General features: G+C 35.5%; 2 protein-coding genes across 5 annotated transcripts; both read left to right on the top strand.

The window, feature by feature from the left end:
- Nucleotides 1–347: 347 nt before the first annotated feature.
- Nucleotides 348–5,524, top strand: mns1 (meiosis-specific nuclear structural 1). The gene is made up of 10 exons (XM_046840542.1): nucleotides 348–496; nucleotides 2,614–2,835; nucleotides 2,963–3,090; nucleotides 3,178–3,280; nucleotides 3,397–3,626; nucleotides 3,810–4,026; nucleotides 4,184–4,291; nucleotides 4,445–4,702; nucleotides 4,853–4,978; nucleotides 5,065–5,524. The coding sequence occupies exons 2-10, from the start codon at nucleotides 2,620–2,622 to the stop codon at nucleotides 5,176–5,178; spliced, it is 1,500 nt and encodes a 499-aa protein (XP_046696498.1). The 5' UTR covers nucleotides 348–496; nucleotides 2,614–2,619; the 3' UTR covers nucleotides 5,179–5,524.
- Nucleotides 5,525–10,294: 4,770 nt separating this feature from the next.
- Nucleotides 10,295–21,424, top strand: tph1b (tryptophan hydroxylase 1b). 4 transcript variants are annotated; one of them, XM_046839973.1, is made up of 11 exons: nucleotides 10,295–10,519; nucleotides 14,214–14,348; nucleotides 14,710–14,893; nucleotides 14,965–15,065; nucleotides 15,175–15,242; nucleotides 15,359–15,555; nucleotides 15,911–16,046; nucleotides 16,429–16,555; nucleotides 18,753–18,848; nucleotides 18,992–19,125; nucleotides 20,011–21,424. In XM_046839973.1, exons 1-11 carry the CDS (start codon nucleotides 10,436–10,438, stop codon nucleotides 20,183–20,185), a joined length of 1,437 nt encoding a protein of 478 aa, XP_046695929.1. In that variant the 5' UTR covers nucleotides 10,295–10,435; the 3' UTR covers nucleotides 20,186–21,424. The 4 variants fall into 4 exon arrangements, with proteins under 4 accessions (XP_046695929.1, XP_046695928.1, XP_046695931.1 ...); XM_046839972.1 differs by lacking the exon at nucleotides 10,295–10,519 and adding an exon at nucleotides 12,605–12,829; XM_046839975.1 differs by lacking the exon at nucleotides 10,295–10,519 and adding an exon at nucleotides 12,605–12,829 and having other exon boundaries at nucleotides 14,276–14,348.
- Nucleotides 21,425–23,792: the final 2,368 nt, after the last annotated feature.

A 23,792-nucleotide genomic window follows, 5' to 3' on the forward strand; every position in this document is an offset into this window, starting at 1 on the left:
CATTAGTCATTGCAGCAGTGACTAAGCAAAAAGTGTGCATGTTCATTAGCCATTGTACCATTAACCAGCCACATGGGTCTAGAATAGACATCTCCCAGCAACAACGACCAATTATTTCAACAACTCAATCCTGCAAGACAGATCACTTCACTGACCAGGAGTGTTCCACATGGTCTTTCTTTGTCCTGGGTGTGTTATTTGTGTGATAAAATTGAGCCCCTGGTTACAAATCATCTTATAAAGAAACTTTGGAGGTAAAGAATTGTAAACATGACTCCATTAATCCAGACAAATGAAAACCCTGCACATCTTTTCCACTGGCCAATCACCGCCGGGTTTGCTGGCATGTAGGGATTTGGTTTCCGTGGCAACGGCTTACAAACAGTAGCGTGAATGGCGCTAGATTTCCGGCGGGTCTGTTAGTAAATCCAGCGAAGCGTTTCAGCTGGACACGCGACAGTACAATTCTGAGCTGCGAAATCTTCGAACTAACACGGTAAATAATATCGGATGTTTCTGATAAAGTTTTTTTCTCGTTTTAACTGGTGTATTATTTTGTACTTGTCCCATTGAACGGATATGGTAGCGGGTTGGCTTACTTGCAGCTAGGTAGCTAACGCAAACAGTAGCTTTTTTCTTAGCGTTCATTCAGAAATGTTGACTAATCTATTAACCATACGATTACTATGGTCAAGTGTGCAAAACGTTTGATAGATAGATAGATAGATAGATAGATAGATAGATAGATAGATAGATAGATAGATAGATAGATAGATAGATAACTAACTAACTTCCATGGTTACAGGTGTATCAAATCATAGTGCACCGAGGTAGCCAACTTTCTGCAGAGTTAATAACTACAGACCCTCAAACTTCATGTGGCCTTCAGGGTTAGCTCAAGAACAGTGTGTAGAGAGTTTCATTGAATGGGTTTCCATGGTCAAACTTACTTTATCAAGTGCAATGCAAAGCATCAGATGCAGTGGTTTAAAGCACGTTGCCACTGGACTGTGGAGACGTGTTCTCTGGAGACGTGTTCTCAGAGAGTCTTCACTGTCTTGCAATCCGATGGACGAGTCTGGGTTTGGCGGATGCCAGGAGAACGGTACTTGTCTGACTTATGCTAAGTGTAAAGTTTGGAGGGGGGATTATGATGTGGGGTTGTTTTTCAGCAGTTGGGCTAAGCACCTTAGTTCCATCGAAAGGAACTCAATGCTTCAGCGTAGCAAGACATTTTGGACAGTTTCATGCTCCCAACTTTGTGAGAACAGTTTAGGACGGCTCAGTCCTGTTCCAACATGACAAAGCAAGGTCCATAAAGACATGGATGAGTAAGTTTGGTTGGAAGAACTTGACTGGCCTCTACAGAGTCCTGACCTCAACTCAATAGAACACCTTTGGGATGAATTAGAGCAGAGACTGGGATCCAGACCTTCTCGTCCAACATCAGTGTCTGACCTCACAAATGCGCTCCTAGAAAAATGGTCAAAAATTCCCATTAACGCACTCCTAAACCTTGTGGAAATCCTTCCGAGATGAGTTGAAGCTCTAATAGCTACAAAGGACCAAAATTATATTAAACCCTATGTATTAAGAATCGCATGTTACTCAAGTTCATTTGCTTTTGAGGGCAGACAAACTAAATTTTCTGGCAGTTTTGTTTGTAGCATATACACACACACACACACACACACACACACACACACACACACACTCTTCAACTGCAAATTAACTTTAATAACATAAAACATATGTATTTGTGTGTGTGTTTAGATAGATAGATAGATAGATAGATAGATAGATAGATAGATAGATAGATAGATAGATAGATAGATAGATAGATAGATATTTAGAGATGTGGACTCTCTGGAACTTAATGCTGGAGACCTGCTCTACTTCAGTTACATTGATGTATACAGGAAAGTGTCTATTCTCTGTCTCTGACTAAATTTCAACATTTTTTATTTTGGTTTTCCTAATCAGTGTCTTCCCATCAAAATTAAGTCATTAATATTTTTTTTTCCATAAATTAAGTATATGTATTAACCAAACACAGAATGTATAGTATAAAAGAACTCATTTCTCAACAGAATTACTTTATCTTATGTTTTACAGTAGGAATGGATTGCATATAATCTGGTTTAGGATATTTTTGAAGTCCTTAACTTCTAGACCACAAGAAAGAAGACAAGTAGTGAGATTAAAGCCTTATGCTATAGGATCTACAGTCTAGAAACACTGGGTGAAATATCTGTGGACTTTGCAGTCTGGAAATTCCCTGCTTATTAAAACTTACAAATATTTTTATAGAGTACAATATCAAAAGTTGTATATACATGTCTTCCATTTAAACCAAAGTACAATCTATGAAATTCAGGGAACTTTACCATTGCTGTTCATGATGGAAAACCTGTATAAATAAGAAAATGCACAATCAATGTACAATACATTTTAATTATCCTTTGATCATTAAAAAGAAATCTATAAAAAGCTACAGCTTTTCTACTTAAGCCATTGTGTGCACTTATTGTTTTTCTGAAAATCTGAACATCGCATTGTCAGTTTTTTTTTTAGTTTTTGTTGATTCGCTTTGATTTACTTTTTGATTTCCAGGCAGCCATGAGCCACCGACAGAAGATATCAAGATTGCATGAGCGAGCGCATGCAGAATTCAGGCGACAGGAGGAGAAACGTGAGGATCTCAACAAACATGTGGCCACAGAGAGGCAGATTCTGTCCAATCTCAAGAATGAAGAGAAAATTGAGATGAGAAGGTACATGCGCCAGATGCTAGACGAGGAGTACGAGAGACAAATGGAGGAAGCTTACATGAAGGTTTGGTGTCACCTTTATTTTGGAGGCTTATACATTTCACAATGTATTAGTGATCAGCATATACTGTTTTATTTTTGTTTGTTTTTTTTCTTCTGAGTTTTGGATTTATTCTACTTTGTTTTCATAGGCAGAGCAGGAAAGAGTGTACAGAGAAAATCTATTGAAGCAGGAGGAGAAAATGGCGAAAGAACTGGCTCGCATAAACTATGAGAAACTTCGAGATGAAAAAACGAGGCAGTACATCAAAGAAAACAGGTGTACAGTGGTCAATAACCACAGCATAAATGTTACGTCGTTTTGTGTATATTGTGTATCATTTACTTACTTTCTGTTGATATGTAGTATGGAGATTCGGGAGTTAGAGGCAAAGCTGAAGTCTGCTTATATGAACAGAGAAAGAGCAGCACAGATTGCTGAGAAGAAGGCCATGAGATATGAAGCCCTAGTAAGTGTGAACTTTCATCAGCTTTCATCAACTACATCAGCAGTCTTTCTACAAAAAAAAGTGTGTGAACCAGCAGACATGACCATTTTCTGGCTTTTATTTAATTTTTTTAACAGAAGGAGAAAGCTGATATTATGCACCAGATAAAGAGTGAGCAGGAGCAAGCAGCCATAAAGCAGGAGGAGCAGGAACTGAGGCGTTACGAGGAACTGGTTCGTTATCAGCAGGAACTGGAGAAGCAGCTGGAGGAGAAGGAGCGGAAGAGACAAGAGTCGTATGAAGAGTTCCTCAAGGAGAAACTCATGGTGGATGAGATTGTGCGGAAGATATACGAGGAGGATCGCATGTGAGATGATGATTTTTTGTTTCTTTTGCTTTAGGTTTAATTAAATACTATCATATTTTGATCGACTGATTAATATTTTGGAAAATTCTTCACCGGCTGGTTAATTGAAATTTCAACCATTTTTGTTGTGTATTTTGGACTTATTTGGCTTAGCTTTGAAAAGGGAGCATTTTTGTTTTCCAGGAAACGTGAGCTCCAGCTCGAAATGGTCACGGCCACAAAGCGATACATCCAGGAGTTCAAACAGCAGCAGGCCGAGTGGAGGCGAATGGAAAGAGAGAAAATGGAGGAGGAGAACAGGCGCATTTTGGAGTACACCAAATACAAGGAGAGGAGAGAACAGGACAGGCTGGCTAATGTTAGACAGAGAGACACAGCGAAGGAGGAGCTTCACAAGTTGGTAGGTGACCCTTCTAATAAAAGATTAATGTTCCAATCTTACATCTTAATTACCGACCACAACATTTTACAGACCACAACATTTTAACTTTCATGCTTATCAGTAAACACACAGTGCTTTAGGATTATTGATGAAGAAATCTTTGTTTTCTCTTTAGCTGACTGAGAAGATTGAAAAAGAACAGAGGGAGCAGGAAGAGATGGAGCGTATCCGTGAGGAGCTCTATCTTGAGGAGCAAGCAGAAGCTGCTAGACAAAAAGAAATCGTAAGAATCTTTATTTTAACTCTTAATGTATTATTATTAATGCTTAATGTATTTGAGGTGAATGTTAAGTAGACCTCCTAAAGAGCAAACCCTTCACTAAAGCCACTATTCCTCCTAATCTTCTCTTTATTGTACCTTTTTATTTTACCATAGGAGGAGATGGAGCGAAGAATCCGCCAGAGACTGGAGCTGCAGCAGTCGTGTCAGGAACAGCTGGCCTTCAAACAGCTGCGACTTCAGACTGAGAAGGCGAACGAGGAAGCTTTCAGGCTCCAGATGCTGGCCAAGTTCGCTGAAGACGACCGCATCGAGCAGATGAACGCTCAGAAGCGGCGTTTGAAGCAGCAGGAGCACAAACGTGCTGTGCAGAAGCTTATCGAGGAGAGGAGACAGAAGTACCTGGCTGATAAGGTGAAACTTAAGGCTACAAGATTTGCTTCTACACTTAGAGATTTAATTGCTTGTGTGATGTGCTACTTGGTTATTGGTTTACTTGAGATATATTTAGGAAGGTGGAATGTTTTGGAGGGATGTGTTTACAAGTGATTAATCTGTGTATAGGAGCGGGAGGCGGAGGAGCGAGCAATCGAACAGGAGAGAGAAGCTCAGCGTCGAAAGATCATTGAGGAGGAGAGACTGAAGCTCCTCAAGCTCCATGCTACAGAGCTGTTGGGCTACCTACCCAAAGTAAAGAGACTATGCCATCTCTTTTTATTATACATTTTTAAGTTTCTGCTGCGGTGATAAATGATTTTGTTGTTTTTTGTTTTCAGGGAATTTTCAGGGAGGACGATTTGGAGCATTTCGACGAAGACTTCAAGAAAAGTTTCCGGAAACATCGGGCTGGCATCTCTTCTGAAGAGAGCAGTGAAGAGGATGAGCAATAACTCGCATCCATGTGTGACCAGTAGATGGCATAAATTCAGTACATATTAAAGAGACAAATTATAATAGAGTATTAAGGAAATTGTATCAAATTAGGTGCTGCTATTTGTGGATTTTTTTGTTTGGGGGTTTTTTTTTTTTTGTGCTTTTTAACTTAGCAATAAAAGTATGCAGTCTAATTTCCTATTCAAGCATTCATAAGATTTATAAATAGATTTACAGCATGTTAATGCAACAAGAAATCAAATTGTTTAGGGCTTTTCATTGATTTGAAATTTTTTCATTTTTCAGTAACTAAAATTATATAATTGCAACAATGCATTATTAAATGTGATGTGGAAAAGTGAATTTGTTTCTTCGCATGTCCCAGCTTGCTAGGAAACTGGGTTCAGAGCAGGATCAGCCATGATACAGTGCCTATGGAGGACAAAGGGCTCATGTTCTCTAAAGAATCTCACAGAAAACTTTCAGACAATCACAATACGCTCCTTCTATACATTTTACATTTATATCACCTTTTAAGAATCACAAATCTCTAAGCTTCTGACTTACTATGTATAATTCCCAAAATGTCATTAAGAAATGAAAGTTAAGGCAAGATATGGAATATCAAGAAAACTCTGTGATAGAACTCCCCATATAGTGGTCTAAGGTGCACCATTGCTAATTTGCACAACTATAATCTGCATGGATGAGGCATCAGAATTACAAATCACAAGCACACACAAACACACACATGTGAGTCCACCTACTACCAAAGCATATAAGGAGGGTTTCTCTTTTATTAATGTATTTTATTAATGTATATATTTTTTATATTGATTTAATATGATCTGGGAAATTACTGCTAAATCCAGTTCACAGCTGACTAACATCAGACAGTGAACTTCATCTTAGAGAATAAGCAACCATGCAGTCAAGTTCAAGTACACGATCACAAGTAACACAACTCGTAAATATACTGTACAGGACCATGACTGTTATTCACACTACAAAGCATAGAAAGTCAAAAATGAGGTATGTGTTTAATCCTTTTACTAACTTTTGTCATTCGGTAACTGGAATGAATCGTGCTGGTAAAGAGTTTGGTGTTCATGCTGACTTCAAAGCTGAGTTTCACACAGTGAAAGCCCAGATAGTAGCATTGTGCAAATTAAGAAGTGCAGTTAAATATGTACATATAAACATATACAACAAATAAATATAAAGGCTTTGGGCCGTGCAAATGTGCAGAAATTCTGTTGAGCAAGTAAAAGTAGAAATATATTCATGTATTCAAGAATAATAATGAAAATATAGGATTATTGAATATAAATGAATTGTTTTGTCTGTTCACTGGCCAGGAGCACTCTGATAGTAATATCAACACACATTTATACAAACCTGTGATTTGCAGATTTCAACATGGATCTGCCTGATCTAATTTCACAGCATTGTGAAATAAAAATTTATAGAATCTAAATTGGTTGACTTCTTAAAACCATTATTTGTAGCAATCAGAACTCATAAGTTAGCTATACCCAGAGGAATGCCCAGTAACCTTCTTCCAAAAATGAACACAGTTCTGCTGCTTGACTGACTCGGTGTAGGAGCAGGTTCATGATCATCACAGAATCTAATCAGATTTGATGGTTCGTGCACAGCGTTTGAGCCATGAGCATCCTTTCAGCTGTCAGTCATACCGAGCTTCACAGAGCAGATGTAAATTCTATTAAGATATGCCAGGTTCATCTGTAAATATTCTTGCTTCTGTATCATGTTAAGTACGCAGGGATGTTCATATGGATAAATTATCTAAAAATATAAAGAAAGTAGTTTTTTTTGTGGAAAAGGAATGATTGCAGGTTAATTATAATGGTGTGTTTCAGTCAGGCCGGTTCATGGCATTCATGCATAGCAGTATAGAAATGACAGATGACGTATGAGTGTATAAGCACAGGCATACAGCATACTGGCACATAAATTCACACACCTGAAGGCTGTTTAGTAGGGCAGAAATTGTATGAAGATTTGAGAAGATATGATTGATGTGTCATTTATGTTTCCCCCCAAAAAATAAATAATAATGTGGTTTCCAAAGGTCAAAAGAAAAAGAAAATAATGTAAACGTTTATTAGTCCTTACCATGCCAAAGACTGACTCAGATGTGATTCAGCCCTACTCACTGAATTAGTGTTTCCTCTACATTTCCAAGACATTTTATGAAGTTGCTAAGGGAACTGTTCATAGTAAGTTTGACACAGTGGGTACTGGTAAATGACTGAATGCTTTAAACAATGGAACAAATCAAGTCTCTCAAGCAAAGCCTATTAAACACACAGACTTAATTCAATCTGACATTGTTTTCCATTGCTGAGGTTCTTTGTCTTACCTGAGAAGACAGATGACAGTGATGCGTGTAGGAATGACCAGGGGTTACACTAAGGCATGACCCTTCTAAGATATGACATAAAAGTAAGTGACTTACTGGACCACTCTACTGCAGTGTACATCTGTTAGTCTAAATTTTGTCTAACATTACTACATTAAAGTGAATGGTTCTGACAACGGAACAAAATTACTTTAGGAAGCAGTACATTATACTGAAATCTTATTAGCTTTACATAGCGAAAAAGACAGCCTCCACAGTCAGAGAAATTATCAAATTATACATATGTTTGACATGAAACAAATTATTACAAATCATGTAACAAGGTTGTATTATGTATGTATTTGTATGTGTGTATCATGCTTAAAATATTTAAATATATTCAATACTTGTTTGGTATTAATGGTTATAGTAATATGAAATATTTTTATTACAATATACAAATATACAATAAATAACTGTAATTATGGTGTATATGTATATTATCATTTAATAATATATAATAAGGTGTGTATATATTTAGAATAGAATAGATTTACAGCTGAATGGATTTAGAAAAAATAAATAGGGGGATATATATTTATCATCATAAGTAACAAATGGTAAAATTTTGTTTACTTTATATTTCAATATACAGTATTGCAAAAAAAAAAAATATAATCTAAAGCTGCTATTTGCATTTCTTATTGATATCAGTAATATATGTATGACTATGTTTTCCTTGAGTCACCAGTTTTATAACTCTATTTATAATAGTGCCTATTGGAGACTTGTTTTCACACTGAGAATTGGGCAGGACACATTATATGCTAAATGTGAGATATGTGTACCTGATTTTTATCATGGATGATTTCAAGGACATTTTTATTTTAGAACCAAATATAAACATTAGAGCTGATGTATCTGAATGAATGTATATGTTTTGATAATGACTATGATACATGTAGTAAGTGTACATTGTATTCTTTGTAGCATATATAGCTCTATAATATTACATCATATTGCTCTGCAATACATTCAATTATTAACATTATAAAATCAGGGGATTTTTTGTCGTATTCTGAGCAAAACATTCTAATTTGGCTGTTTTTTCCCCTAATAATTTAGGTACAAAGATGTTTGATTTCCAGCCCTGTAGGTGTTTCACATCAATGAAGCAGAGACATTAAAGCATTAGGAAGGAGTGGTAGTGTGGGAATGTTGGAATAAAATATAAGCCACAGGTTGGCTTTGGGTTTACAACAGCGACTCATTATAGCACAGTTTTGGCTTGACTTTTGCAGGGGTGAGCTCATAAAATGCCATTGCTCACAACTACCAGTTTATTATTATTAATACATTAACACATACTTTAATTACTTTCCATCGCCCACTGGAACAACTTAGCTGAGCAGCACTCAATCTGAAATTACACCTAGCGAGGTTTGATCAGGGATTTCCTGTAAAGAGTGACAAGCATGTTCCTGTCCTTCACCACAATCTCATTACAGCTTCTGGTCCTGTTTGATGATGTGCTTTTTTGCTATCAGTCTGTCAGCAGGTATTCTGTCTGGCAAGGTCACTGGTGAAGTTTACTGATTCATACCACGCCATGGAAAAACAGAGGGCAGACAATGATTGAAATTGAATAAATATACAAGCTAACAAATGCCAAGGTCTGTCAATGTCAAAGTAGTGTCATATTCTTTTCCATGTTATTTCACTGAATGAATGTTTAATGTTTTATTTACTCCAGTGTGTTTAAACAATGTTACAATGAGCTGAAGAAAATGATGATGAATATAATGATGATGATGATGATGATAACCAGGATTTCTTCAAATTCTGTTATTAAAATTTGATGCATTAAACATCGTTTAAAGTCCTTCCATCCAGAACACTTATGGTATATTATTGATATTACTGATGGTAATCATCATGCAATCCTGCTATACCCTGTACATTCTGTATCATCTCTGGACAATTATATATACAGTATATATATATATATATATATATATATATATATATATATATATATATATATATATATATATATGATATTGACTGCATTTAGATGCTTAACTGCATTTGGTTGCACTATGCAATGACGATAAGGTTGTATCTAACTATTAATGCCATGACTAGGTGTGCTAAAGAAAGTTTTAATTCTGTGTATCTTTAACTAAGCTGTGTACCTCATGCCATTATAATAGTTTTTTATCAGTGTTAGTTTTTTGTAAATGTTATAGACATTTGTCTTTCACAATTGATACAGCTTTTATTGTATATCATGTGTTGGGCCTAAAGAATGCCAAATTTCATGCAATATATAGGGACTTTTCTTGAAGGGAAATGCCAATCAGCTAATTATAATTTGCCAAGTATTTTATTAATTATATTAGCATGTGCTGTTTGTGTTATTTGCCCCAGGTATTTTACCAACTAATGGAAATGTGTTCTACCTAATGACACTGAGTAGCTCAGTAAAGAGGAAACCGCTGCATTTTCTTCTTCTAACTCATTATTTAAACAGGCGTTGCAGAATAGTACAAAAATAAATCAAACAGCCACCATCTTCAGGTGTGAAACTATAAAGCTTTCTGTAAAAAGCATTTTCCAAAGAAACATTTTATTACCTAATAATCGTAATGAGTGCTGTGTCGGATTCATTAGCCTCAGCACCACTCCACGCCATGACGCTTCTTGATCATTATTTTCCGTGCCCATGCCCACTTCTTTAATCAGCACTCGAAACCTGCGTGCACGCGCTTGCGCCCAATTGCCCCCTGTCCCCAGTCCTGCGCGCTGGATAAATACCGCCTCGCGCTCTGCTCCGGAAGACACGCGCTTTCTCGGTCACGAGTTCACGTGCCTGTTCTCCAAAAGTCCACGGTGTAAGGTTGGGTGGCATGTTTCCGACTAATGGACCACGCCGGGGACGCTCTTTTGACTCCATTCACAAACATCACATAGAGAATCAGCACAACTATGAGGTCAGTGGATTTTTCGCTTTTTTATGTTTTCTTTCCTATATTATATTTTATAAAAGAAATATTGACCAAATACAACAAATTAAAAAAGTAGCAACAATTATCACCACACATTTTCTTTAATATACTACATACTGGTGAAATTAAACAAACAAGTTATTAATGGTCATGGAAAGAATCAAATGTGATTAGATTGAGACCGCTGTCCACAACACAGTGCTGAAGTCCCTGTACACTTTTGGGCAATAAGGGGGGCCAAATGGCAAAAGCTTGTAAACGTCATCAAATATTTGGTCAGAAAATGCAAAAGCATTCCTGAGATCTTCAGTGCCAACCTTCACTCATAATCTTTTGTTGTAGTGAAGTATTGTTTGAAAAGTAAAACTCAAGGAAATTCACTTATACTGTGTTCTTTTACACAAACATCAAATCGTGATAATGATTTAAATTTTTGATATCAAATTAAACCGTTTCTGAGTTCATAAAAAGGTAGTTTTTTGTTTGTTTGTTTGTTTTTTTTGTTGTTGTTTTTTTTTTTAGAAAACTCTATTAATTATTTAAAGCCATCAGCATGGAACAACATGAAATCGTCTTTTTATTTACAATAAAAGCTACCCCATACTAAGCTACATCCTTTATGTTGTTTTTTTTAGAAAACTCTATTAATTATTTAAAGCCATCAGCATGGAACAACATGAAATCGTCTTTTTATTTACAATAAAAGCTACCCCATACTAAGCTACATCCTTTATGTTGTTTTTTTTAGAAAACTCTATTAATTATTTAAAGCCATCAGCATGGAACAACATGAAATCGTCTTTTTATTTACAATAAAAGCTACCCCATACTAAGCTACATCCTTTATGTTGTTTTTTTTAGAAAACTCTATTAATTATTTAAAGCCATCAGCATGGAACAACATGAAATCGTCTTTTTATTTACAATAAAAGCTACCCCATACTAAGCTACATCCTTTATGTTGTTTTTTTTAGAAAACTCTATTAATTATTTAAAGCCATCAGCATGGAACAACATGAAATCGTCTTTTTATTTACAATAAAAGCTACCCCATACTAAGCTACATCCTTTATGTTGTTTTTTTTAGAAAACTCTATTAATTATTTAAAGCCATCAGCATGGAACAACATGAAATCGTCTTTTTATTTACAATAAAAGCTACCCCATACTAAGCTACATCCTTTATGTTGTTTTTTTTAGAAAACTCTATTAATTATTTAAAGCCATCAGCATGGAACAACATGAAATCGTCTTTTTATTTACAATAAAAGCTACCCCATACTAAGCTACATCCTTTATGTTGTTTTTTTTAGAAAACTCTATTAATTATTTAAAGCCATCAGCATGGAACAACATGAAATCGTCTTTTTATTTACAATAAAAGCTACCCCATACTAAGCTACATCCTTTATGTTGTTTTTTTTAGAAAACTCTATTAATTATTTAAAGCCATCAGCATGGAACAACATGAAATCGTCTTTTTATTTACAATAAAAGCTACCCCATACTAAGCTACATCCTTTATGTTGTTTTTTTTAGAAAATGTTATAGACATTTGTCTTTCACAATTGATACAGCTTTTATTGTATATCATGTGTTGGGCCTAAAGAATGCCAAATTTCATGCAATATATAGGGACTTTTCTTGAAGGGAAATGCCAATCAGCTAATTATAATTTGCCAAGTATTTTATTAATTATATTAGCATGTGCTGTTTGTGTTATTTGCCCCAGGTATTTTACCAACTAATGGAAATGTGTTCTACCTAATGACACTGAGTAGCTCAGTAAAGAGGAAACCGCTGCATTTTCTTCTTCTAACTCATTATTTAAACAGGCGTTGCAGAATAGTACAAAAATAAATCAAACAGCCACCATCTTCAGGTGTGAAACTATAAAGCTTTCTGTAAAAAGCATTTTCCAAAGAAACATTTTATTACCTAATAATCGTAATGAGTGCTGTGTCGGATTCATTAGCCTCAGCACCACTCCACGCCATGACGCTTCTTGATCATTATTTTCCGTGCCCATGCCCACTTCTTTAATCAGCACTCGAAACCTGCGTGCACGCGCTTGCGCCCAATTGCCCCCTGTCCCCAGTCCTGCGCGCTGGATAAATACCGCCTCGCGCTCTGCTCCGGAAGACACGCGCTTTCTCGGTCACGAGTTCACGTGCCTGTTCTCCAAAAGTCCACGGTGTAAGGTTGGGTGGCATGTTTCCGACTAATGGACCACGCCGGGGACGCTCTTTTGACTCCATTCACAAACATCACATAGAGAATCAGCACAACTATGAGGTCAGTGGATTTTTCGCTTTTTTATGTTTTCTTTCCTATATTATATTTTATAAAAGAAATATTGACCAAATACAACAAATTAAAAAAGTAGCAACAATTATCACCACACATTTTCTTTAATATACTACATACTGGTGAAATTAAACAAACAAGTTATTAATGGTCATGGAAAGAATCAAATGTGATTAGATTGAGACCGCTGTCCACAACACAGTGCTGAAGTCCCTGTACACTTTTGGGCAATAAGGGGGGCCAAATGGCAAAAGCTTGTAAACGTCATCAAATATTTGGTCAGAAAATGCAAAAGCATTCCTGAGATCTTCAGTGCCAACCTTCACTCATAATCTTTTGTTGTAGTGAAGTATTGTTTGAAAAGTAAAACTCAAGGAAATTCACTTATACTGTGTTCTTTTACACAAACATCAAATCGTGATAATGATTTAAATTTTTGATATCAAATTAAACCGTTTCTGAGTTCATAAAAAGGTAGTTTTTGTTTGTTTGTTTGTTTTTTTTGTTGTTGTTTTTTTTTTTAGAAAACTCTATTAATTATTTAAAGCCATCAGCATGGAACAACATGAAATCGTCTTTTTTATTTACAATAAAAGCTACCCCATACTAAGCTACATCCTTTATGTTGTTTTTTTTTGTGTGTGTGGGTTGAGACCAAAAAAAGCATAATATTTTACTATTTGAAAAAATAATTTTAGGGAATAAATGAGAAATTATGTCACACACTAATAAAGAATGTGCATGCATATAATGAGTCTAGTAAAATTCTGATCTACACAAAAAATAAAGTGAAATATTCGTCCATTCATTTATTCATTTTAGTCATTCATTATTTTTGCTTTTTCAGACTTAAATTGAATATATTTTACCAGATTTGAGAATTATCTTCAGAATTAAGCTGAAGCTATCTAACCAATGTAATATTGTTTTTGATAAAAGCAGAATATTATTTTATTTTAAGTACATTTTGTATATTTTAATGTACATATTAATGAAAAACAAAACTAAGATAGAGAAATGTTGTGTTTAGAATTGTGTTGTACTTGTAGTTTATTATCCCCACCAATCTACTTTAATTATTGCCACACCCATTTTATTGTCAGCCTTAACCAAATCTCTGTGATTTTATCTAGACAGATGAAATACAAGCAAATGTTACAGTGCTGAATAGTGCCAGTATAAACACCGGTCAGTGATGTGCTGAATTATTTATGTATTGGTACCATTATGTTTGGAGTTTCACATTGAATTGCATTTAATGAAAGACTGCAACTGAGGAGAGAGCTGGGTATATTGAATATTATTGAAATGTCAATGATACCTGTATTTGTATTTTGCTAATAAACTTTGCTGCTGTGCCTTATGTTTAAAGATGAACAAATCCACATTTAATCATAGTAATGAGCACCAAGATGATTCTGTGTCCTCCAAAAGAGAACATGCAGCAATTGTTTTCTCTCTGAAGAATGAAGTTGGTAACCTTGTGAAGGCATTAAAACTTTTTCAGGTATATATTTTTTTATTTACTCTTGGGTATGATCTGCTATTAGCGAGGTCACATTTTCTCTGAAAATAATTATCAGAATTTACTCTTAATACTTTACATTGTTAGTGAGATGCTACTCATGTATCCTTCACCTGGAAATATTGATATAGTGTACCATTTAGCAAGTTTGCTAATGATACATATTAAATATACAAAAAAAGTGTATTCTTGATCATATCAATTCAGTAAATAGCAATGGTAAATTCTGAGCATCTGTAGTGCACAGAATTTCCTGTTACATGGCTACACCTTCTGATTGTTAAATGTGTTCCTTTTCTCATTCATTTGTTTATTTTCTCATTCATCCAACATTTATAACCAGGAACACCATATCAGCCTGTTGCATATCGAGTCGCGGAAGTCCAGGAGGCGTAACTCTGAGCTGGAGGTGTTCGTCGACTGTGACAGTGAACGAGAGACTCTGAACCAAATCATTCAGCTGCTAAGAAAACAAACAAACATCATCACTATGGACCTGCCAGACAAACAGAGCACACCTGAAGAAGGTATAACTCCTTTATTTTTACAAACATTACATCAAAGCTTCCATTAATGCAGTTTTACCTGGTTTTTGTAGATATCTCAGAAGAACGCTGGTTTCCCAAGAAGATCTCAGATCTTGATAAATGTGCCAATCGTGTTCTGATGTACGGTTCTGACTTGGATGCTGATCATCCTGTGAGTGCCCCTCAAATGTTCTTGCAAAATCCAGACTTAATGCATCAATTCAATTATATCAGGGAAACCTGTGAGCTTTCAATCTGACAGCCTTATTTATCTGTGTTAGGGATTTAAAGACAGTGTCTACCGTAAGAGAAGGAAGTACTTTGCTGACCTTGCGATGAACTATAAACAGTAGGTCACATTGCTTAATCCATAATCTTCAAAGTAAAAAACTATGCATCACTCAGTTTTTTTTTATTTGCTTTGTTTTGCATCCATTTTTTTGCTTCATCTACCTCAACCTGAAGTGGAGATCCGATCCCACATGTGGAATTTACAGAGGAAGAGGTGATGACATGGGGTGTTGTGTTCAGAGAGCTAAATAAGCTCTACCCTACACACGCCTGCAGAGAATACCTGCATAACCTACCTCTCCTCACACAGCACTGTGGCTACAGAGAAGACAACATCCCTCAGCTGGAGGATGTATCCCGCTTTCTTAAAGGTAAAATAATACTTCTATTAGTGTTTCTAAACTTCTTGTTTACAGTAATAAACAGTAGTTCAGGCTATATTTTAAAGCACCGGTTTGCAATACACATGACACATAACCCTAAAGGGAAAATGTAATGACTGCAAAAGAGAGTTGGAAGGAAGGAAAGAAATAAGGCAGGGAGGAAGGAAGAACAGATGAAAGGAAGGAACAGGAGTGTGGCTATGCATAGACTCTATTGTGAAGAGCACTGTTTTTTTTTTTTACAAGGAATTAAATGCATACAATATTACCTAGAACTTATATGTATCATCAATTTTTCCGACCAGGGAAATGTCAATACTATGTCATGTTGGATTGTTTTTAGAGCAAACAGGCTTCACAATTCGCCCAGTAGCTGGATACTTGTCACCCCGTGATTTCCTGGCAGGTCTGGCATTTCGCGTGTTCCATTGTACCCAGTACATTCGTCACAGCTCTCATCCACTATACACACCTGAGCCGTAAGTATGGCATCATACATCATAGGTCAACTCTCTGGTCTGGCAGTCTGGCTCCAGTCTGAAACAACAAACTCACCTCCACCTACTATTGTGTCTCACCAGAGCATTCTGATCATGTCATCTCATCAGCACATTAAACAGCTGCCAGACTTGTTTGTCTTGTATGTGCATGCAAATGCACTGTTGCTAATGGCATGTTATTTTTATCCAGCCAATATGTGCCTGTTTATTTTATAAAGCTTTTTTTTTAATGGTTAATAAGACTTGCATTGCAAATTATATTTTTTTCGTGTAATCTTCATCTATACTAGTTTTGACCTTAAAACCAGCACTGATTATTATCTTTTGATTATTTTTGTGTTTTTGGTATTATGTGTTACAGGGACACATGCCATGAGTTGCTTGGTCATGTGCCCTTGCTGGCAGAACCAAGTTTCGCTCAGTTTTCTCAGGAGTTAGGACTGGCTTCATTGGGGGCCTCTGACGATGCTGTACAGAAACTGTCTACTGTACGTCTTCTGATAATCAGAATTATAATCACATCAACATGCACATAAACAATTAGTCCATTGCATGGTGGTCTAGCAGGCAATGATGGGGCATTCTGTTTTTTTTTTCATTGGTGTATGTTTGGTTGAGTATGGAGCACAAACCTGATCAGGATGAAGTGGTTACTGAAGATCAATGAATGCAAAAAGTTCCTATCACAAAGTTTCAGAGCATTTAATACACATGTAGAGCCTTATTTATCTGTGTTAGGGATTTAAAGACAGTGTCTACCGTAAGAGAAGGAAGTACTTTGCTGACCTTGCGATGAACTATAAACAGTAGGTCACATTGCTTAATCCATAATCTTCAAAGTAAAAAACTATGCATCACTCAGTTTTTTTTTATTTGCTTTGTTTTGCATCCATTTTTTTGCTTCATCTACCTCAACCTGAAGTGGAGATCCGATCCCACATGTGGAATTTACAGAGGAAGAGGTGATGACATGGGGTGTTGTGTTCAGAGAGCTAAATAAGCTCTACCCTACACACGCCTGCAGAGAATACCTGCATAACCTACCTCTCCTCACACAGCACTGTGGCTACAGAGAAGACAACATCCCTCAGCTGGAGGATGTATCCCGCTTTCTTAAAGGTAAAATAATACTTCTATTAGTGTTTCTAAACTTCTTGTTTACAGTAATAAACAGTAGTTCAGGCTATATTTTAAAGCACCGGTTTGCAATACACATGACACATAACCCTAAAGGGAAAATGTAATGACTGCAAAAGAGAGTTGGAAGGAAGGAAAGAAATAAGGCAGGGAGGAAGGAAGAACAGATGAAAGGAAGGAACAGGAGTGTGGCTATGCATAGACTCTATTGTGAAGAGCACTGTTTTTTTTTTTTACAAGGAATTAAATGCATACAATATTACCTAGAACTTATATGTATCATCAATTTTTCCGACCAGGGAAATGTCAATACTATGTCATGTTGGATTGTTTTTAGAGCAAACAGGCTTCACAATTCGCCCAGTAGCTGGATACTTGTCACCCCGTGATTTCCTGGCAGGTCTGGCATTTCGCGTGTTCCATTGTACCCAGTACATTCGTCACAGCTCTCATCCACTATACACACCTGAGCCGTAAGTATGGCATCATACATCATAGGTCAACTCTCTGGTCTGGCAGTCTGGCTCCAGTCTGAAACAACAAACTCACCTCCACCTACTATTGTGTCTCACCAGAGCATTCTGATCATGTCATCTCATCAGCACATTAAACAGCTGCCAGACTTGTTTGTCTTGTATGTGCATGCAAATGCACTGTTGCTAATGGCATGTTATTTTTATCCAGCCAATATGTGCCTGTTTATTTTATAAAGCTTTTTTTTTAATGGTTAATAAGACTTGCATTGCAAATTATATTTTTTTCGTGTAATCTTCATCTATACTAGTTTTGACCTTAAAACCAGCACTGATTATTATCTTTTGATTATTTTTGTGTTTTTGGTATTATGTGTTACAGGGACACATGCCATGAGTTGCTTGGTCATGTGCCCTTGCTGGCAGAACCAAGTTTCGCTCAGTTTTCTCAGGAGTTAGGACTGGCTTCATTGGGGGCCTCTGACGATGCTGTACAGAAACTGTCTACTGTACGTCTTCTGATAATCAGAATTATAATCACATCAACATGCACATAAACAATTAGTCCATTGCATGGTGGTCTAGCAGGCAATGATGGGGCATTCTGTTTTTTTTTTCATTGGTGTATGTTTGGTTGAGTATGGAGCACAAACCTGATCAGGATGAAGTGGTTACTGAAGATCAATGAATGCAAAAAGTTCCTATCACAAAGTTTCAGAGCATTTAATACACATGTAGAGCCTTATATTAATCTTTGTTAAATACACAAACCTAATTTTCTTCAACATTGCTTCATCTTCAGTTAGACCTTTGTCCTGTTACGGTTTACAGTGGATTGAGAGGATATCCTTGGAACACTAGACACAAGGCAGTACTACATCCTGAATAGAACTTAATTTATTACACAAAAATCACTCTCTCACCCTAAGGGGCAATTTAGCATAACCAAAAGTAATGCCCAAGCCTGAAAATTGTTTCTGTGAAATACATCTGAATATTGTCAATTAAGAATCTAGTTATACACATAGTATATAAAATGTTTGTATTGTATTTTTTAATTTGTATTTCATTGCAGTGTTACTTCTTCACGGTGGAGTTTGGCTTGTGTAAGCAGGAGGACCAGCTTCGGGCATATGGTGCTGGTCTTCTCTCTTCCATCAGTGAACTTCAGGTAACTAATGCAAATGTGCTGATTAAATAAAAAAGCGGAATAGTTAACAATGAAGATAGTGATAATAATATTTTAAATATTCTGAATAGTTATCTAAAAGGATACAGTGACAATACAATCATACAATGAGCTTTCTTTTACAGCATGCACTCTCAGGCAGGGCAAAAATCCTGCCATTCGATCCCAAAGTGACATGCAAACAGGAGTGTCTCATTACCACCTTTCAGGAGGTGTACTTCATGTCTGAAAGCTTTGAAGAGGCTAAGGATAGAATGAGGTGTGTTAATGGCCATCATTCTGAATGATCTTTATGAAACCTTATTTTAGACATTTAAAACTAAGATAAAGAACTGGATTTACCTTTTAACTGAGAATAAAATATAAGGTTTGGATGATGTGGTTTAGATCAGGTATTTTGTTAATAATAATAATAATAATAATAATAATAATAATAATACAGGTAGTCGTCGACTTACAACCTATGCAACTTACGACCATTTGACTTTACGACCACAATCGCTAGTCACAAGCGACGTTATTTTTACCAGCTTCCGGCATCATTTTACAGTACTGTACATATAGCCTACTCTAGTTATGACCAAATCGTGTTACGATCGATTTGTCGGTCCCAATTGTGGTCGTAAGTCGATGACTACCTGTAATAATAATACTGTATTATACTGGTTATAACATTAGGATAGTTTATTTCTAGATAAATACATTACAATTTCCCAAGCATTGTTTTTGCTAATACACTCATCAATCAGATTCGAACATGGTGGCTTTTAAAAATATCATGTTTGTGCATATTTGCATAGTTTTATGTATGTCACAGATATCTAAACCCCATAAAGCCTGGCTGTGTAAAACAGCTATGGAACTGAGTAAAATATCTCAGCTAAGGTAATTTTGAGAAAAAAAAATGATAAAATAAAAACCTTTGTAACCAAGAAATTCCAAGGCAACTAATGAATTATTTAAGAAATTAAACATTACATCATTTAAATATGAATTATGCATCTTGTTTTACGAAAGCATCCTAGATATTCCATACCTGGTGAATCTTAAATTACATGCATTTAATAGAGAAAAGAAAGAAAGAATTTCTGTTGATAATTTACCTATTTATTTTACTTTTGTATCTCATCTTTTCCCTCCACAGGGAATTTGCAAAGACAACCAGACGCCCATTTACTGTCCGCTACAACCCTTACACACAGAGTGTGTGTGTGCTGAGGGACATGCCCAGCATTAATAATGTGGTCGAGGAGCTCCGGCACGAACTGGACATTGTAGGAGATGCACTCCAAAGGCTCAACAAATACACTGGAGTCTAAGAACACAGTCTAGTCTTGTTAGGCCAGAGCATGAAAGAGTATAGTGAGCTCAGAGGGTTTAATTAACAGCTAATGAGTTAAATCACACCTCTACAAGGTTGTAACCATTATAGACTGAAGTCTGAGATCATTGGCTTAAAATTTGTCAATTATTTTTCACAGTGCAACTTCAAACTATTAAATCGCTACCATGTTTAAGACTTACTGTCAAATCCTGTTTTCTGCACTGAGAAATCTATCCCCAATGAGTGCCTGTAATACACACTTCACTGATTATAAGTACACTTTAGTAAATGTTGCACGTTTGTTTAGATCAATTAAGGCCAATTATTCTGTTTGGCCATTTTTACATCAGTTTAATGTCCCAATTAATCAAATGCAAAACTGGCCAAAGCATGTTGGGAAAGTTTATATAGATAAGACATGGCAATGTATTCAGAATACAAAAGTCTTTATAAATGAAATATTATTGCAATTATATAAAAAACATATGTGGCTTGTTCTCATTCCTGCAGTGTTTATGTGTTATAATGTATAAAGGATCATTCAAAACCATTGTAAATCATCAGGTGTGTGTATGTGTGTGGTAAAATAATTAAATCTTATGTTTTGGTGAATATTAATTAATTTTGTCAGATAATCTTATGGCCTAACAAATTTGTATGTACAAGATAAGAAAATAATTGACACAATATAGCAGGTAATTTAACTTAGAGCATCATATCGAGCAAAAAAATTTTCTATGGATATATGAATACGTTTATTTGATCTCTCCTAAGTAGCCCAGAGAGTTAGTTGCAATTTAGGTTGTGGTAAATAACCCATCTGGTTACATAACAATGACAAAAATCCCCACTTATTTATAAATCATGGAGCATGTTTGTTTGTGTCCCATGCACATTAACCTAGTGATTCGATCCACCAATCATTAAAATCTCAAAAATAACCAAAGTAAATAGTAATTGATTTCTGACCCATTGTGTGACTTATTTGATGAGCTGTTACTTCAATGAATGGTCAGTGAAAAACAAGGAGGTGGGCTTTATCATCACATAACTTACTTCATGTTACACAGTTTGAAGAACTGTGGCCACAAACTAAAACCTGGTATTACATATTATTTCATGTTATAGTCTGTTTTTAGGCTCTGCTAGAACTCACAACCATGCTGCAGCACTCACTAGAAGTAGACCAGGTTATTAGCTACAATTCTTTTTTAGACCACTAGATGGAACTAGTGCTCCGTGTGTTAAAAACCGTTTATGAATTTTATATATATATATATATATATATATATATATATATATATATATATATATATATATATATATATATATATATGATAACAAAATGCATATTATATGCATATTATATTAATGCATATAATGCATTTAGCATTTTGTAATATGATTTATTTGTATATAATGTACACTCCAAATAGCATTGTGTTGTTCAAGTCTTGTCCATAACCCGGCTATGGCTCTGATGCATGTTGAGTATGTTTTATGTATTATTATTTGTAGTGTATTAAGACCATTGATTATTAATTATAGAATTATTCATTTTACATTTACAGTTTACATATAAATGTTGAATGCACTTTACATTTCAAATAAAACTGAGTGGAAAGAATCGTAGGTGCTGTGTTATTGTATGTATTCACCATTCATCACTACATATGTGGTGTTAATGGGACAGTGATATTGCTTAAACTGTTAATGTTTAAATATAGTATTTTATAATTTTATAAGTTAGCTAAAAGCTATTAAATATAGCTTATTAGTGTTCAGGCTAACTAAGCTTTCAAATGTATTTAAAATAAACTAACAATTTGAGTGCATTAGCATTATTATATTCATTTAACATTCCACACTGGCAATGTTATGAAGTATTAACATTTTTATTCTTCTTTATGTGCTAGATTTAGCATGTTAGGCATTGATTACAGACCTCCGAACTGAACTACTGAAAAAATATTTGAAAATTGAACTGGAGTAAATATATGCCGTCATTCCACTCCAAACAAACTCCTCTCAAGTACAGGTATGGATATATGAATCAACCTAAACTTGGATGGTTTCTGGGAAGAAAAAAGATCATCTATCAAAAGAAGTCCTCTCTGGTGTCATATAAAAGTGCTTTGAAGGACAATGTTCTTTGGTGAAACACCACTCTTTGTTCTCAGACTTGTCTGTATTTCATCTTCTCCAGTCTAAGTGTATAAGCTCTACATTTTCAACAGAGCTCTACATCTGGTAATGCTCTACATTAGCATCTAAATAAGCCTTCTCAACTTGCATTTGTGCAGTTCTAGAGCAAGCCAAAAACAAAATAGGGCAGACCCTCCGAGTCCATGGTTCTTCATCTTTATCTCTGCACAGATGCTTTTTCGATTATCTATCTGTTTCTGCCCCAACTGACCATCCTATGTTAAAATCATTCTATTATTCTGTATTATTGTATTATTATTATTATTATTATTATTATTATTATTATTATTATTATTATTATTATTATTATTATATTATTTATTATAATGAGTTGAATTATTCCTTATTCCACTCATTGATTTCTGACTGCTTGTTGTTCCAAGTCATTTTCTGTTACAAGACAAATCTCAAATCAGCACCAAAACCCACCATGATGCCCACAATTAACCCCCTGGGGTCGGCAAACGCGCCAGCACGTTTTGTGGCAACACCAAAATGTAAACTACTCTGTGTTTTTTGATTGTACAGACAAGAGCAAAATCTTTTATTTGCATACACTCATAATAACAACAAAACGCTGTGCTTTTGTCAAATAAAGAAAACATACAGGCTGCGCTCTCTGCTGTTTCTGTCTCTGCCATTTCCATGTGGAAACATAGACAAGGTGTTTGGTTTGGTGTCCTTATATTTTACGTAATTTAAACCACACACAAACTAATTTTGTATTGACTGGATGAATTAAGAATGATAACTCCCTAAATATTTAAATAATAACCAAATCAGTGCTTAAATTAATAGTTTATTGTTTTATTTGTGTTGGTAGTTATGTCTTTGTTCTATATTGTTGGGGGAGTGCAGCTCAGTGGTTAAGGTGCTGGGTTACTGATTGGAAGGACAGGTGTTTAAGCCTGGTATTGCCAAGCTGCCACTCTTGCGCCTGATTCACATTCACTCTTAATTATCACTTGTATATAGCCTCTCCTTTCACGTCACTCTTCGGTTCGAGTTCATCTTTCATGATTTTGTCTTTGTCTTTTGTCTTAACCATGTTCACAATCAGATTTTTTTTTAATTTATATACTTTTATTTTTGTGCTTTGCTTCTTGTGTTCATGTTTTTACATTTGCACTGAAGAATAAATATCTGCATTTGCACCCGTCTTCCTTCTTATTAAGAACCCTTTTTTGATAATACTGAGAGTAAAGCACCCTTAAACTGCAGTAGAATTTTATCTTGAATTTGTCTGTTGCAATTTGTATTTTTAGGATGTAATTTTTAAACTATAAAGTAATAATCCAATAATTTGGAAATTGTTTGAAATAAAGAAACATGGAATTCTCATGGCTGGATTAGACCATTGAATTCTCATGGTCCAAAGCCACCTTCCAAGCCAAAGG

This window comes from Silurus meridionalis, chromosome 26, assembly GCF_014805685.1.
Source record: "Silurus meridionalis isolate SWU-2019-XX chromosome 26, ASM1480568v1, whole genome shotgun sequence".
Taxonomy (NCBI): Eukaryota; Metazoa; Chordata; class Actinopteri; order Siluriformes; family Siluridae; genus Silurus; species Silurus meridionalis.